Genomic DNA, 15237 nt, shown 5'->3' on the forward strand with positions numbered 1-15237 from the left:
CACATTGGCACATGATGAGAAAGCATGAGGCTGTGTCATCGCTAAGGCAAAAGTTGCTTTTAAGGTAGGCTTCTCGAACACTGGCTCCCTTTCCTTCCTCTATACTTGAGCCACTCCAGAGTTGCCAGATATTACTGTTACTTATTCCTATGCGCATGCCTTAAGGATTTCTCCTTGCATACCATCTAGTGTTACCTATGTCCTGCCATGTTTTTACCATACAGTTTTATGGACCCAGTATATGCTTGATCATCTTGCAGATATAAAATAATACAGCATGGTTATGCATGATTGAAAATCTCCTGTCTCTCAATCTGAACTGTAACATCTACTCCGCGCCAGTTAATACAGCTTTCCCAAGTACAGCTGCTTGGAGATAATGATACAATTCTGTAGGATACAATACATATATAAATTGGGAAACTTATTTATTCCATAAACTTGCTTATTCATATGTAGTCTTGGCAGAAACATACTACATAGTATTCTCCTAAATTACAGGAAGCAGACTTAATGTTGCAGGGTATAACTGATGGACATTTTCAAATGTTAGAGTATAGATACGTGCTCTGCTTTAGAAGAGTTTCAAGACCTACTTTTCATATCATTCTGAATTTTAAAAAGTTTGTGGACAGTGAATACTGAAGAAATGAAATTCTCTTTCAACTGTAATGTAAAACTGAAATAACGGCATGTTTCTAAACATGATCATACTTGCTGATCTGTAATTCCTATCAGTCTGGTTTCCCCATGCTGCTGCAAACAGTTATCTCCTACAAGTAACTGCAATCTAGCTAGACCATTTTTAAATTATGTAAACCTGTCTTGTGGCAGTGTTCTTTCTGGTTTTACTTTCTCAATCTACTGCTTTTCTTATGCAATGTACAGCTTCTCTTCTTTCTCTGAAAAGGTCTTGGAGCTCCTCCCAGCCCTGGGGTAGCTAGGAGAGAAATAGAAGGTAACATAACAATTTTTGTATTCTAGAAATGGATTTCTAATTTAATACCTGAGTAATATTATTGCCCTGGTGATACTAAAGGTGGTTTCATGAAGGTATTTATTGTGTAGGATCTTTTTTCTTTTATTTAACTTAGTTTTCAGATGGGCAAGTTGCTTGCTGCTTTCCAGTGATGGTGTGAATTGTTATAGAAGGCAGTCTTCATTTATGAAAAACAAAGTGAAAACTTAGACTGCACTAATCAAGAAGAATACTTTGAAGATTGACCCTCAGAGGAAGCTGTAACTGACTGATAGCTAGAGTAAATACTATTCCTGTAACTAAATCAGGAATCTAGGCAGTCTAGGTTTTCCATAAAGAACTACGTATGTTCATATATTTTGGGGAGAGAAATTTCCATTTAAATAATTTAGCCTGTAATTTAACATTTTTATCACTTCCTAAAGAGATGTATGTACAAAATACAGTGTATGTATTTTCATTCTGGTGCCTAAACGTATGTGACACATATTTATGAGAAGCATTTCCCTTGCATTATTCTAGTTGGAGTATGTGTGCTGAATGAGTCCTGTTTTAGCCATGCCAGTGGAGTCATGTTTTTGAGCTTCTTATTATTCCCTCAGGAATGTGACCCTTTTTAGCAAATACAGGTATAGCAGTGAAAGTCCTAACACAGTCACAATCAATACGTCCTCCTGTATACTACAATTAATTTTGGCTGTATTGCTGGTTCATTTTTCTAAATTGGCAAAATCAGCATATGCATAGAATAGTTCAGGTTGGAAGGGACCTCTGGTGGTTATCTAGTCCAACCCCCTGCTCTAAGTAGGGTAAGCTGGTGCCAGCTTGCTCAGGGTACAAGTTGCATTACTGAGATCTGTACCCAAAAATCCATTCTAACAGGTTCTAAGAAAGCAGGGTTGTCTGACAACTGGAAGTCAACTTGATAAACTAAGTGTCTTATGTACCACAGAGAATTGCTCCCAGTTACTGTAACTGACATGGTGATTTTACCTTCCTGGGAAATAGGCAACAGAAACACAAGCCAGAATCGTAAACTTCTTTGCCTGTTAGAAATTGTGCACTTTTCAGAGGTAAAGGTAACTTTTTCATATCTTGCACTTCACAACTTGAATGTTGCATACAAGGTTGTCATTAGCATCAGCATGTAAATGTTGAGGTTGGTGCTGTAATATATTTATCCCATAAACAAAGAGAGTAGGTTCAGGAACTTTGGCATAGACCCTGTAGATTGCTCAACCATGTATAATTACAGATGTACTCTTCTGATCGCATGATTTTTTTGAATCAGCATGTTACATAAGTTCTCTTTGTTTTAAAGACTGCTGTTATAATATCTGCAGAATACAGTACAAAAGGAAACAACTTCTAGCACGATTGAGAACACAGGGTACCTGTACAAGTGGGCATCTTTAGCTTGCAACAAATAGGAGGTGATTTGACTTAATTTGTAATTAGAAGGGTCAAATTACTTCACGTGTGCCATGGGATAAAAGTGTGCTAGAGTAACAGCTTAGTTGATGGATAGACTTTAACATGTAACAACTTTTAAAAAATCACTAATGTCTTTTTGCTCCCATTTCCATTAGTGATAATGTACCATTACCGTATAATACCCATTTGTAGCTTATCTAACAAAGATAATCTAATTTTTTTTCCATGCTTCAAAGCACAAAAAAGTCCTGGAACACAGAGAAAAGATAACTTAGGTAATACAGATACATGCTTTGTACTAATTATAATACAGAAAAGTTGATTTTGAAGTCTGTTCTAAGTCAGCGATCTCTAATATCTGTTCCAGTTCGTAATCAGCCTCCACCTTCAACTGGAATTTCGAGTGCAGGAACTGCTGGATATGGTACAACCAGACCGGTAGGTATTCTGCCTTAAAATAATTTTCCTCCTAAGTTTTTACAGTTTATTACACTGGCAGTGGGTTTTTGTAAGTCATAACAGATGTAAGAAAACTGCAAAATTAACGAGTCATTTTACAGCTTATATGAGTTAATTCCCTTAGCAATTCTTGTCTGTTGACTAAAAATGATTCAGAATATATATACTGGACATGACTTTATTGTTTTGCACTCTATGCGGTCACTTCATAGTATCCCAAATAATACCACATTTTATGTCCACTTTCAAATAACTGCAAAGTTATTCTTTATATTGTATGTTCCTGTTGACTACGTTGCTGATTTGGTATGACAAAATGTATTATGCTCTGTGCTGAAATGTATATCCTAACAGCAATGAATTGCTTGCAGGCAGTTAAGATCTTATATAGGCAGTTGATTGCCGAATATTTGGTGTGTAATGGAATTTTGTACCTTGTTTTAAAAATTAATTTTGATAAGGGTCTTCATGTATAAGTGAAACATTCGACTATTTCAACAAAACATTCCACAAATAGTAGTTCTGTATTTCATTCTTTATTTGTGGAACTGAACTGAACTGAAGGAACTGAATGAAGGATTTATGGGCACTTGAATGCTTCACTACAAGCATGAAATCAAGAGATGGGAGACATCTGCCTTATTTCTCTTAACAGCAACAAATAGGAGCCATGCCTTAGGGAAGGAGAAAGTGTTTTAATAGCTACAGGTCATCTTAAAGAGTTACTAAGAAATCATATTGTTGATAATGCTTTAGACTTTGCAGCATATTTCAGAGAGAATTTCTGCAGCAACATGAAGGACTTTCCTTTGTCTACATCAACCACAGTATTTGTGCTTACTTTATTCCCTCTGCTGTGGCATTTCCAGGTTCTTTAACTTAGATCATTTCTCTTTATACCTGGACGTCTTATAGACTAAAAAGCAGCAAAAGTTGGCTCTTTCTTATCAGTTTCTTGGTCATTAGAGAACTTTGTTTTCCTTGTCTAAGGCATTTCGTTCTTCTCATTGGGATAATGTTCGCAACAATACTGACAGGATGGAGAGCACAGATATGAGTCTTTAGTAAGGCTAAAAAGCATTCTGCTTGGATAATTGTCAGTGGGATAGATACTGATGAGGTTTCTGAAATATCTATAAATACGGCACCTCTTATTTAATGCCATATCATTCTTTCTGATAGACCAGTTCTTGCGAATGAGAGAGTGTGTGAAGAAGCCATTAAAATAAAGATGCAGCTAACCACAAGAATTTAAGTTAAATCCATATAAATTTGTTTTATGAAGGTTGTAGAGTCCTTTTCCACCTTTTAAATGAGCAAGAAACAAAAGAGCACTGCCAGCTGTGCAGAGATATCAGAGTTCTTGTAGAGCTTAAAGGATTTGTACCTTACTGCTATTGGCATTTCTATTGTACTCTTGTACAGTATTGAAACCATTTGAAAACTATTGTTGAAAGCCACTGTTGAAATAACTTTTTGCCGATTCATTTTTCACAGAGAGATTGATTCTCACAGTGAACAGTTCTTGATCTTTGCATTTTTTTGTTATTTTCCCAGAGATGTAAAACACCCTCTTCTAAAATTTGGATAAAGAAAACCTGGTATACACAGGAAATAATATATTCATTTATCACCATGTGCCTCACTCTTTTTAATCTGGAGCCAGCACAGGTTTTACCACTTCTAAATCAAAATAATTCAATAAAAAAATCTGGTGTACAGAAGAGACTCTACCAGTATCTTGGAACTGGCATAAGTGCAAGAATTTTTGTTCATATGAACAAGATAGAAAAAAAAGTAGTACTGTTCTCTTGTGCTGTGTTTCTCAGTACCCAGGCTGGACTAGAGTTAGAGTTGCTTACCTGTTTCCAGAAAGGACGATGGTCCTGCAATTGGCAGCATAATTTGACAAGACAAAGCTGACTGCATCTCTTCTGCAGATGTTGAGATTTTCTTTAAAAAAGAGCCCAAGCAAACCAAAGCAAACAAAAAAAAAACCAACAAAAAACCCACAACAAACCAAGCCAACAAATGAAATGGAAAGTCTAAAAAACCATCTCCTAAGGTCAGCTTGGCTTTTCAAGCCTTACCTCAACTCTTGTTCAGCTTTCCTAACTGACATTGCTGCTTGCTTTCTTCTCAGGTTGTTTTTTGGGCATTTCATTGCAAGGATTTCAGGACCAGGGACAGCAGCCACGGCAGGCACTGCTTCCCACTGAGTGGTCCTGAGGATTATTTTAGAATCCCTTTCTGTTTCTTTTCTGTTCTTTGATTATTTTTTTTTTTAATACATTTGGCATTTAATCCAATCATCCTTCTGCCCACTTCCAGAATATTCAAAGAAATGACAAAATGCATCTTGGCAATTAAGGAGAATACAGATATTTCAGAAGTTAGGTGGTTTAAAGCATTTAGAAAGTTGTTAAAGGGACTCAGCCAAGCATAATGAATCAGATGTTATACAAAGTCTTCGAAGTAGAGTACATACATCTAGTGAAAGTATGATCAAGGATAATAATTGTTTTGTAGTGAATTTTCTTTGCTTGTTTTTAAATCATGTTTGTGTAGAGAGTTGTGTAATAGGGTTTGCCCTGAAAACTGTTTTGAGAACATCCACTGTTACTAAGATTTTGTCAGAATATACCAAGTACAAAAAATTATAGAGGAAACAAATCTTACAAACTGTCTTGCCTCATGATGTTTTTTGTTTTGGTTTGGGTTTTTGTTTTTTTCATGAAATCTAGCACTGCTGTTACATTCAGCTTTCAAGTGTGGTGTTTGTAATTCACTCAGCTTCAGTTGTAATCTGGAATAGTTTTCTATTTCTTTTTAAATACTGATGTGGACTTTGTAATTTTGTTTTATGAGAGCAATTCTGTTCCTAGCGTATTAACTTCTATTCCAACAAGTTTGGGTGGATTCCAACCTTCAGATGAGGCAGAATGTATGTTTTGTTAATGCTGTTTGCTGAGGAACAGGAGTAACTGCCTTACAATTAGCAAACGTAAGTTTCAGAGAAAAGAACTAACCATGGTCTTCTATGTATATCTTGGACTTTCACTATATAAAAGTGACTGTAGCTGTTGTTTGCAAATGGCAGACTACAATTATAGCCTAAAAGGTAGATGGTGTGTGCAATCTGCATCAATGGTAGGTTATCAATGTGTCCTTACAAGATCTCCAAATGAAGTAGTTGCTGTTGTTGTTTTTGTTGCTTACAACAATTCACAGTCTTAGGTAAAATTAACTTATTAATACTAACAAAATAAGTGTTTCTAATATTGTTGCACAGGTAAATACTTACATAAAGTTGAAGACTACTGTAAAAATCCTTTGCTTTGAACTGAATCCTCGTAATGTTTTGAGAATATGTTCTTTGCTTTTATATGTACATAAAAAATTAGTTCAGCAACTGTTATCAAAGAATTTATTTTTCACAGAGTCCTAATTATCCTGAGTCATTTAGCAGTAGATAACTACAGATCCAAATTAGAACTAAAATACTTTCTTTTTACCAATTATTATGTCAGACTGTTCCACCTCGAGCTGGAGTTATTAGTGCACCACAAAGCCATGTCCGTCCCTCTGGAGGAAGACCAGCACCTGAAACTCAGAGCAAACCAGCTGAACCACCAAGGGGTAAGTTTACTTTAGAAGTTAAATATAAATGTCGCTATTCAGTCAAGAGGTACCATATCTGATTTGAATGCTTTGTTTTCAACAGATGTCTTAATTTTTCACTAGAAATTAAGATTCTCAAATGTAGTAACATTTGGCAGTTTCTGTTAACCATCCACAAGTATTGTAAACCCTTATTGGATAATAGGCAGCAGTCAGATGAGATCTAGACCCATGAATTTTGTGCTATCAAGAGAAACTTCGATCACACTGCTGTGTTTTGGTGTGAGTACATTGGTGTGTCCTATCATGTGTGTTGATCACTGGACCAGTCTCTGCACTGGTTGTTCTGTAATCATAATATTTAGAATAGTGTTTGTGTTTAACTCTCAAAGCCACTTCCTATACTTAAAGTTGGGGTTTTTTTTAAATTGTGTTAATATAAAAATATGCATCTTAAGATAGCAACTTCCAAAATCCTTTTAAATACAACTGAAGTACATTTTAAGAATGGCATGGTTTCTGGTTCTTTATTTTGTATCTATAGCAATAACGGAGATACGCTGAGCTTTTGATGACTTCTAATCTAGTTGCCATGAACACCTGCTGTTCTTGTAGCTCCTTCTTCTGCAGTTCTGTCTGGTGCTTCCACAGCCATGTGGTCTCACTCATGGCATTCCTAAAATTTCTATTACAATTCTTTACAATGAAAAACACTGCAAATAAACTTGCAGGCTCACCGTTGCTTCCCGAACCACTAAAGCCTCAGGCTGCTGGACCTGCTCAGCCCACCACTCAGCCACCACCTGTGCTCAGGATGCAGGAGCCTCTGATACCTGTGGCATCACATCCGTCTCAGACAAGTGCCCCACAAAGTCTGGAACCCCCACAACCGCCTCCTCGCAGCCGATCATCTCACAGTTTGCCTTCTGAATCTGCCCCTTCACAGCAGCAAGTAAGTAAAAGAACCTTGTATACGTTTTTTCATTATGTAAATTAACACAGCTTGTACTGAATGCTGTAGATTTGTGAGAAGCTCCTAAAGCAAGCAAATAAACAAAAATAAAGGTCAAAAGATTGGATTCAAAGATAATCAAGTTCTAGTAAGATAATACTTAATTGCTTATGTGTTGTCCGTGAATAACTAACATCTTAAATACTAAACATTTAACTTAAGATTTCTTATGACAGAGTTACAACTTACAGACAGCTTGTTTTTAAAATTATGTTCTCATTTGACAACTTTGTATGGAAAAAATATTCAATATAAGAAATTTAATTTTATAATGACACATGCATGACAAACATAGTAACTAGCTAACACAGGTTTGATTATAAAGTAAGCTTTATAGATTGCATTATGTAGTGCTTTATGTTGATGATAATTCATTGCAGGAAGACAATACTGATAGATACTTGATAGAAATACATTTCTCCCCATTCCCTAATGTCAATTAAATTGTAGAAACATATCAAAATAATCTGAAAATTTAATACAGTAACATTAATATTCTGTTCTGTGGGACCATTTAGAGTATATTTTTCTAGGAAAAGCCATCATTTCTTACTACTGTTTAAAAAAAATAAGTTTTCAGTGTTGTTTTATATACATAAGGCTAAGCTTCTTCACTAAAGGCAAGTGCTGTTCCTTTTTACACTATCAGGTACTAGGCCAGATAATTACACTACCTGGATAAAAGCACAAATTTATTGAAGCTGATGGATTTGTGCCCACTTCTTACCAAGAGTAAATTTGTGGTTTTGTTTTCTTGTGTTTGGGATTCTTTTTTAAACATAAACTGACCTGTGGATATTTACGACTATGTAAGTTTTCATCATATTTTAGATTTTACCTTATCTCTACATCTGAAGACACTTTCACTAAAGCTGTTAATACCTATTTTGTACCACAATGAAGCAGCCAAATTCAGTCCTCTGTGAGTTGATTTTGAATTCTAATTGAAAAATCTTTAAATTCTCTTCCTTTCTTTCTAAAAAAACTCTCTCTGCCGGTTAACTTTTTTCATTTTGGAAACTTAGGCCAAGAAACGAAGGATATCTTTGAATATACAGGTAGAATATCAGGACTTCCTGTAGTTTGTTAAAAAGTATGAAGTGTTGCCAGCAGAGAATACACATGGAGGCATAATGTACTTGAGAACGTACCAATTTTGTAAATAGGAACAGATTGCATTGTGTCACTTTTGAAAGCCTTACACATTCTAAATGTAGTTTTACCACCAATCATTTTGTGCAAGAGGTGCAAACAGTTCTTTGAAAATTATTATCAAAATTACATTTATCTGTGTGTATACACAGCAATCAAAAATATGCTTAAGAACACTGTAAACAGTTTTTTTTTTTGTTGAGCTGTTTAATGCTGTCGCTATATTGTTAACAATATCCCAACCAGATAGTTTAAGACTAGTTCAGGGAGCCATAATTTCTCTGCAATCAGATTTCTTTGATTAATGCAAGCTGTGCAGTCACAAGGCCCACTTTGAGCTTCATTTATTGTCTCCAGCTTAGGTTTTTTAATTTGTTTTTCTGGGTTTTTTTGTTGTTTTGTTGTGGGTTTTTTTTAGTTTAGTTAAACAATGTTTATTTCATTTCTTGATTATCATTTGTAAATATGAAGTTTTCTGAGAAAAGGTCTTTAAATAAATACAAAATCTTTTGAGAGGTAGTGGATTCCAAGCCCATCCTTTGATTCAAAGCTTGATTGTGATATTTAAGAATCTAAATTTCTTCTTATAAAACTAATCACTTGTATACAGTGGGACAGATATATAGATTTTATTTATTGTAAATTAAGGAGATTTTGTTTTTTGATTGAATGAGAAGTCTTACAGCTTGTTTCAGCTTGAAAAACTATTAGTATAGATAAGCGATTATACCAACACAGTTCCCAGAATGAGGGCTATAGTGCTTTTCATATTAACACACGGTTAGAATTAGACCATCAATAATCAAATGCTTACAATCAGTCTTGAAAAAATAGCACAATCAGCTGCACAATGAATGTCTGTATGGAAATAACATTAGTATTGGCTTGAGCTGGTTTTTTTGACTCTTAATGGTAGAGCTGGTAAGTCTTACGACAGAATACCACAAATATTTAAAATTTAGTATAGTGTGTCGTAAGTATTTTTGGCTTGTATTCATATCTCAAAAAATGGATTTGTGAACACTTAAAGTATTTTTAATATGAGGTTGCTTTGTTACTTGGATTTTCTTCCTAATTTTCTTTCCTTTGATGTCTGTTTCTCTTTCACAAGCAGGAGCAACCATCAGGGTAACAGGTATCTGACTATTTACCAATCTTGTATGTGGTCTCCATCTATTCAAGCAGAAAAGATGTATGAATCTTGTTTTCATACATCTGCAGTCTCATCCACGTTAAAAATCACCTGTCTGCATTAATGAATTGACTGCCATACCATAGTTTGCTTTTTTCCTTTCATAATGCAATTAAAATTGATACTGTTAACTGTATTTATTAGCACCATAGCAAATATTTTGCTTCATCATCTTTTATGAAACAATTGGAACCCCACATATGTTGCTTAGTCACTGCTGAACCTCCTGGTCTCAATCTATTTGGAAAGAAATGAGTAGGCATTGGAGTTAACATTTCTCTTCAATACAAATAAATCCTGATGCAATTGCACTGCCAAAGTTTTTTCAAAATAAAACCCGTATTTCACATCTCTCGAAGAACAGAGAACTTACTATTACCCAAAGCAAAATATATGGTTTGTTAGAATTTTAAAAGCATTTGGTTCCAGAATTATTCAGAGCAAATTTTTACTTACAACAAAGAGCAATTGGGATTCATAGTTTCTTTGGGATCCTGTGCTTTTTGATTTGGTCAATGAACACAGGACTTAACAAGCTGGTGCCAAGCTGTGTTTGATTTATATTCTTTCTACAGTTCAATTTTTCACATTTCCCCCCTCAGTTACTTGATGCCTTTGTTTTAATATTATTTTCCAAAACACTTACTATATAGATCTAAAAATACCAATATTGAACTACTCTATCTATGGTTTGGTAACATTAGGCCTCATCTATTTTAGAAACTCTCTAACAGATTAGTACCAGGGATGCATGCAACAGACATTATTGTTTCAAAAAAAAAAAAACCAACCCACCAGAGCAACTGAATTGTTGCCCGCATACTTCATTTCTCCTGCCAACCAATTCAAGCTACAACTGCAGTTCTTTAAAAGAAATTGCTATGCTGGATACATTAGGAAAAACTTACAATATTCTTATTATTCCTAAGAGTCTCTAAAGCCTATAGACTAATTCTGCGTAGCTGCTTAGGCAGTGGATGTATGGAGAAATGCGTCAAAATATGTGCAATAAATGCGGTAAAACAAGAGGCTTGAAGATGGAGGTTAGGCTATAATAGTATTGTATTTTAGTTGATAGTTTTAGCTAGCATCCTAGTCCAACAAAACATTAGTTAACAGAATTTTCATGCTAAATATCCAAACTGTTTGGGTATATTAAGGCGATGTGTTAAAATGACAATTTTGTGAAATTTGAACTTTCAGAAGCTGTTTTAACTTAAGCGTAATTCTTTGCATTCGTTTAATAAGAGGAAGCTCTGTTCTGTCACTGTGATGACTTGGACAAAGGTAGATATTCTACCTTTTTGGACAGTTGTTACAAGGCATTAAAGCTGCATTGTTGTTTGAAGAAATGTGTAAAACCAGGAATATTTTGTTTTTAAAAGATGAGAAGTTCTGTGGAGAAAACTCTGTCTTCTCCATTTAGTATTATTCTAAACAATGATAACTTGTCATTTTAAAATATTAAAAACTGATGATTGTACCTTCACATGTCAGGAAGCACTGGAGATGCCTATGGATGCATACGTCTACAGAGAAATGTCTGAAGTGCATATACTAATTACACTAATTTTTCCTTTCATTGTGATGCTTAAATATTGCTTGTAACATCAGTGTTATAAACTCTCAAACAACAAAACCTAGAGCTTTTTATTTCATATCTGTGCCGGGTTATCACTTGTTTAGAATACAGCATCGTTTCCCAAGTTTCTTAAAGACTTTCTTATACGATGTCCACTAGTGCTTTTGGCTAGGACTCTGAGCTGCATGAAGTAGATTCAAGCTGCATCAACCAACAAGGGGGAAAGCTGTGTTCAACAACTAGTAGGCTTTTCCCCAGCAAAGGAATTAAGGGTTATTGTTTTCCAGAAAAGAAGCCATCTCATTCTACTACAAGTGCATGGTGCAAGTTAACCAAATTGTATTGAAGTTTCAGTTTAAGCCCAAGAGCTTCTTTTCTTCGCATAGGAGAGTTAAGAAATGGGGAGTTAGTCCTAACCTTAGAACAGCCAGCCACGTGATTACTAAGCACCTTGTTTTCTTTCCAGATTAAAACAAACGGAACGTACGGCACTACACTTGAAACGCAGTTAAACAGTGACCCTTTTGAAGATTTGTCATTTAAGCTGCTTGTGTCAAAGATGCAGACGTCTGTTCAAACATCACCTGTTACGACTTTAAACCAAAAGGAGTTGATACAGTTGCCTTCAGCAACACAAAGAAATGCTGATACTTTGAACACTGTAAATTGCATGCCAGCAATGCCTCCTATTCCAACCTTTAACACATCCCAGGAACATAAGCGCAGCTCTCCAAATCCGTTTATTACTGGACTGAACTGCACAAATCCATTCACTGAAAGAACTCCTCATGCTGGAAACCCATTTAGAACGGAGACGCAAGAGTCTGAAATAACTTCACATTTACTAGAAGGACATGCCGCTTGCAATCCTTTCCCTTCTCTAAATCCCCCCAGCTGTAATACAAGCAAGCCTGTATTTTCTGTTGATGCGTCTGAAAACACTTTTTGCTTGCGAAGTAAATCTCTCATGGTAAAAAATGTACAGCCAAAAGGATGGGTAACGTTTGATGATGATGATGATAATTTCAACGTAAAGCTAAAGCCATCTAAAAGTGTTCAAGATTTTAAGCAAATCAGTTCCAGGAAGTCAGCTGGATCTCCAGATTTGCTGGGCACTGAACAAAATACTTTTCTTGGTTCAGACTTTAACTTTGATAATGACTGGAATAAAAGTTCTACTGATTGCTTCTATACAATGCCAGCAAGAAGACCACCTGCACCTCCTATACCATCAAGAACAACCAGCAACAGATCCCCTGCTGATCCTTTCACTTCTTTGGCACCTAAGGTGTCACCAACACAAGATTTTACAGAAAGATAGATGTTCGAAAATATAAGTGGTTATATTTGTTGCTACATTTATCCAGTAGAATAATTGGGCATTTGAGATTATTCTGTGTGCAATAATTAATTGTTGAATGCACTGAAACATAACTCTACTCATAAACAGCCACTATTGTTTGTGTATAAATTTTGAATATGTATATATGGTAGAGCACAAAAAATTATCTGAAATCTATTAAAGTCCCGATGTAATAGTATTTGAATAGACAGAGAAAAGAAGGATGAGCTACTAATCTCATTAAAATATCCCAGTCTTGGAAATAGTTTTTGCTTTGGGAGTGCCCTCATTTCTGTTCCCCCTTGTGGAATTTCAAAAAAAGAGGCTCCCTGCTAGTAGCCTCCCCACTCCCTTTTTACTGTTTTGTTGAGTGATATTTTTAAGTATTTACCAAAGAGCTGCCAAAGTTTATTGAGATTTGAATGTTGACAAGTATTGTTTAGAAGTTGTTTAATTTATAAGAGAGGCTATGGAGATTTGTAAGGCTTATATTTGAACTTGAGGCACAACAGAAATAGTTTAATTTCAAAATACAAACAAAACTTTGTGTATTAATATATTCAATATTTGACTTTAATTTTCTGTGTCAGTACATTTCAGCTATTCAATCTTATTGTGACATATACTCACTAGCAGTACTTCAGAAGAATCATTCCGTATCGTCCATTTATGCATTACTACTTTAAAGATACTTTTTTTCCCACAGGTTTTCCTTTAACCGCTGGAAAAAAAAATTCTCCTTGGGTTTTGAGATACAAAGCAGTCTTTACCAGTTGCAGACAACATACTGGAGCTGGCTCGTCCCAGTCTCCTCTCTTTCATGTCAGAAGGGCTTTCTTGTCCTGTAGAAAGACCTCATTTAGGGAATGGGCAGCCACCATCACAGAAAGAGAAAGTCATCTTAGGTGATTGGGCTGTCTGCTCACCATCCTCGCCATCTACTAAACTTACTGCTGTATTTTTAAAATCTTACTTTCAAAGAAAACAGGAGAATGGTAACTCTCTGAGCTGAACAGTATCATTCTGTCACTTCTGCAGTTAAAACTGAGTGACTCTTCCCGGCCCAGAGGCAGGGACCATCCTCTGCACGGTGGTGCTGCTTTGAGGCTAGTGAAGGCTAACTCACGGTTCTACATACCACGCTATAGAAACACAACTGTCTGTGCTTTTATGATTTTCTAAAGCTCACATGAGGTTACATAAAATACGGTATGTTGTGATCTTGAGGCAGTTTAAAATAACTGATTTCCTTAGCTCCATTTATGTATGCTATAAACCCCTGCAGTTCTCCTTAAAATTTGCAGTGTCTTAAGACATAACTTGGGTACGCAGCTGCATACTTTCACCCACAGCTGAATGCATCACAGTGTTGTCATCTCTTGGGGGACTGCGAATACATGCCTACACGCATGGGCTTACGTGCAAACAAACTCTACGGGTTCTGCAAAACCAGGGACCGCCATGCAACATACTCGTGTTAGATTTATAGCAGCAAAAATACACGGCGGCAGTACTTTTTTTTAAAAAAAAAAAAAATTCTCAAACGCTATCAAAACATTATTTATAAAATAATCCACTCTTCCTTTAAACAGTCTCTGATTAGCCATAAGCTGCAGGAGCGAAGATAGTGAGTTTTATATTGTGCTTTTTTTTTTTCCATTCCGGTTATTAAACAGTACTTGTACATTTAGAACAGCAGCGGCACTGTACGCTTTGTGCTTCGGTGTGTGAATTACCTTGTTTTAAAGTGTTGCTCTACACATCTGTGTGATCGGTGTTTTGGTATATTCTTACATTAGCAAAACAATTTGGGGGGGGGGACGGGGGGACTTTTTTGCTAGTGGGAGTTCCGTGATAAATATGTTCTTTGTTCAATATTTAATTACAGTGATTAAAAACTACTGTCGAAAATGTACCTGGTATACAGCACCTCTACACTTCACAGGATTACGGAGACCGACAGCAACGTACTGCAAAGAAAAGCTCCAAAAATACAGAGAGTGTGTGTGTGTATGTATCTCTCTATAGCGCTAACCGCTGTAACGTGTATTAATGAAAATAATTACTAGCAGAAGCTCTGAAAATACCAAGAATTAAAATCGGAATCGCTCGGCGCCTTTTCATGAATTCTGTGTTCCCCGTGGTAAACCGCTCTGTGAAACGTGACGATTTTTCTCGCTTGTGACGCACACCCCTCCACCCCCCACGCGCGTACGTCCGGCCCTGTATCCCTTCCGCCGCTGCAGTATTGAACAACGTTCCGCGTCTCCCCGGTGGAAGGCGGCGGTGTATTCATGAAATAAACATACCTGTCCTTGAGAAATATTAGCTTTTTTCTCTCTCTCTCTTTGTATCTCAGGCACCGCCCCGCCCCCCTCTTCCCCGCAGCGGCCGCAGGGAGGAGTGGCCAGGGCCCTTTAAGTGGCTCTGATGACGACAGAGGGGGGCCGGAAGCGGAAGCGCC

General features: G+C 36.2%; 1 protein-coding gene across 4 annotated transcripts in view; it reads left to right on the forward strand.

The window, feature by feature from the left end:
- SYNJ1 (synaptojanin 1) overlaps positions 1-12752 on the forward strand; it is a 65450-nt gene extending 52698 nt beyond the window's left edge. Inside the window, exons 26-32 of one of the 4 annotated variants that reach the window (XM_009894887.1) lie at positions 911-958; positions 2650-2688; positions 2781-2851; positions 6403-6511; positions 7225-7445; positions 11898-12483; positions 12523-12752. In XM_009894887.1, the coding sequence (XP_009893189.1) occupies positions 911-958; positions 2650-2688; positions 2781-2851; positions 6403-6511; positions 7225-7445; positions 11898-12483; positions 12523-12752 (1304 nt within the window). Of the gene's footprint in view, positions 1-910; positions 959-2649; positions 2689-2780; positions 2852-6402; positions 6512-7224; positions 7446-9768; positions 9790-11897; positions 12484-12522 lie in introns of those variants that run through there. The other 3 variants (XM_009894889.1, XM_009894886.1, XM_009894888.1) reach the window with 3 other exon arrangements.
- The last annotated feature ends 2485 nt before the right edge of the window (positions 12753-15237 follow it).

The sequence above is a fragment of the Charadrius vociferus genome, unplaced genomic scaffold, assembly GCF_000708025.1.
Source record: "Charadrius vociferus isolate BGI_N301 unplaced genomic scaffold, ASM70802v2 scaffold201, whole genome shotgun sequence".
Taxonomy (NCBI): domain Eukaryota; kingdom Metazoa; phylum Chordata; class Aves; order Charadriiformes; family Charadriidae; genus Charadrius; species Charadrius vociferus.